Source organism: Epinephelus moara, chromosome 24, assembly GCF_006386435.1.
Source record: "Epinephelus moara isolate mb chromosome 24, YSFRI_EMoa_1.0, whole genome shotgun sequence".
Classification (NCBI taxonomy): Eukaryota; Metazoa; Chordata; class Actinopteri; order Perciformes; family Serranidae; genus Epinephelus; species Epinephelus moara.
Genome location: NC_065529.1, coordinates 52688220 through 52690807, shown reverse-complemented (window position 1 = coordinate 52690807; position 2588 = coordinate 52688220). Strand labels below are relative to the sequence as shown.

The 2588-nt window shown below is 47.3% G+C and overlaps 1 protein-coding gene across 1 annotated transcript in view; it reads right to left on the bottom strand.

The window, feature by feature from the left end:
- Nucleotides 1-2588, bottom strand: part of pcif1 (phosphorylated CTD interacting factor 1) — a 21525-nt gene that overhangs the window by 7334 nt on the left and 11603 nt on the right. Inside the window, exons 9-10 of the mRNA XM_050037997.1 lie at nucleotides 536-695; nucleotides 247-416 (exon numbers count right to left, since the gene is read on the bottom strand). Of these exons, the coding sequence (XP_049893954.1) occupies nucleotides 247-416; nucleotides 536-695 (330 nt within the window). The remainder of the gene's footprint in view (nucleotides 1-246; nucleotides 417-535; nucleotides 696-2588) is intronic.

Sequence of the window (2588 nt, the reverse complement as noted above, 5' to 3'; positions counted from 1 at the left end):
TCACCATCACCATCATCATAATCATCATCACCATCATCATCACCATCATCATAATCATCATCACCATCATCATCATCATCACCATCATCATAATCATCATCACCATCATCATCATCATCACCATCATCATCACCATCTCGTTTTTTCCTGTCTGACTCTCATTAACATACGGACAGCTTGTGTCAGGTGACAGTGCGACCTTTCTGTTGCCATGGTAACATTAGTAGTACTATTGTGAGTACTGACCAGTTTGCTGAAGTGACCTCTGTTGACCTTGACCATCTCTCCTCTGAAGCGCAGACAGGCCATGTCGTTCTCAAAGTGCAACTCCACTCGAGGGAGCGGCGGCGAGGGGAGCGCCAGACGCACCGGGTAACAGTAGACCAGCCGCGACTGCTGGGGGGACGCGCACGCCTCTGAAAACACACACAACAACACAAAAACGACACACATTAATAACACACACACACACAGTTCACTACGCTCCCTGTTGGTGCGTGTGTGTGTGTGTGTGTGTGTCTGTGCGCGCGCGCACCTGTGGGGGGGTCCTGCATCAGGCTCAGGTGTGTGTGTCTCAGGCGGCGGCTGTACTCTGCAGACAGCTGGTAGATTTTGGAGCAGATTCCCTCCACAGAGTCTTTGGCGACGGCGGTGACATGAGGACCACACTGCTGTCTGAGGTGCTCCAACCGGTCCTACACACACACACACACACACACACACACACAGTGGATATATATATGAGTGATGTCATAATGAGACCACACAGAGGTCATTAGATGATTATTTTTTATGAAGGGAAGTGGACAGGTGAGCTGCACAGTGACTCACCTGTCCATACTGTGGAATAAGACTGACATCATGTCTAATATTCACAATCAATAAGGATCAATAAGGATCAATGAGGATCAATGAGAATCAATAAGGATCAATAAGGATCAATGAGGATCAATGAGAATCAATAAGGATCAATAAGGATCAATGAGGATCAATGAGAATCAATAAGGATCAATAAGGACAAATGAGGATCAATTACGTCCTTGGCACGTGTCTTACATCGATCACTACCAGTCAGCATGGCAGCCAACACTGACACCGCTGTGGCTTTGGTGGCAAAGAAAAACGCCACATCTGCAATTTGGGAGTTTTCTGGGTTTATCCCAGATGCCAGAGGTGAGCCGAAGGAAGGACACAACAACACAGTAGGAACTTAGATGCAATAGGCTAAAAGATACAGGCTATAGCCTACCACCGCGTTTTTTTATTTTTTGTGTTATAATGACGTTATTTAAATATTTTGCATCACATGCAAAAGTGAGCGTCTCCGGCTTTGCTCCTCCTCACTTCAAGTCGCTGTCATTAACTTTTAACCTGCAAAGGTGGCAGTGCCGCAACATTGCAGGAATTTATGAAAGCCCTTATGAACATTTCAACAGTTACACATTAAAACAATATTTATTTGCAATTACTCTGTTGAACGACCCCGAAGCATGAACAAACGCTCTGTGTCACTTTGGATCAAAGAGATGCTCACTGTCACTGTCACTGACAGGGCTGAGAGAGAGGAGAGAGAGAGAGGAGAGAGAGGAGAAGAGAGAGAGGAGAGAGGCGAGGAGAGGAGAAGAGAGAGGAGAGGAGAGGAGAAGAGAGAGGAGAGGAGAGAGGAGAGAGAAGAGAGAGAGGAGAGGAGAAGAGAGAGGTTTCAAAATCCCTTTATTGAACCATTGCCAGACCTAATGTACAACAAAAACCACCACCATCAAAACAAGAAAAGAACTCTCTCCAATCAGAAATTTACAATCAACTCTTCATCCTCCCCCACAGAGCACAGAACCCCGCCAACAGCCCATATTTGACGAAATGTCAATATGTTGTCCGTCATCCTATAATAGGCGTGTTCCACTCTCAGTCTGGCTTTTAACAAGCCCTCCAGAACCGGCACTGGCTCCACACTGGTGATACTCTGCGCCTGGTTCTTGCGCGTCAACCAAATGGCCAACTTGGCAGAACCAGATATGAAGTTAATCAGTGTGTGAGCACTCTTCCTCCGTGCACTGTACTTTGGGCCAAAGATGAACAAGCTGAAAGAAAAAACCTCCCCGAAACCCTGAAACCATCTTTTTAACAGCTCAAACAATGCTGACAACCGGGGACACTGTACAAATAAATGAAACAAAGTCTCTGTCTGTGTACAGAAAGTGCACTCCTCCCCAACCCCTGGATCCAGGTGCGCTCTGTATCTGTTTGTGGCTATTGCACCATGTACAACCCTCCACTGGAGGTCTGCTGTCCGCTTTTCAACGGGCAGCTTGTACAGGGACCGCCAGCTGCCTTTCGGGGACACGTCTGTGCCAAAAAACTCAGCCCACCTCGACTCCTTCAGCCCTGCCAAAGAGTGCAGGTTCAGCACCTTCACGCAGACATGGTAAAGTGCTTTCTTCCTTACATCCTTAAAAGTGTCCAGGTGAGGGGTTGTAAAAGACAGCAGCTGACCACCTCCCTCCTGCCATTCCCCCACTGCTGGGGAAATGAGCAGAGAGGGGAAGCTGTATTCACTGTTCTCAGACCACTGATCACATAAAGCACAG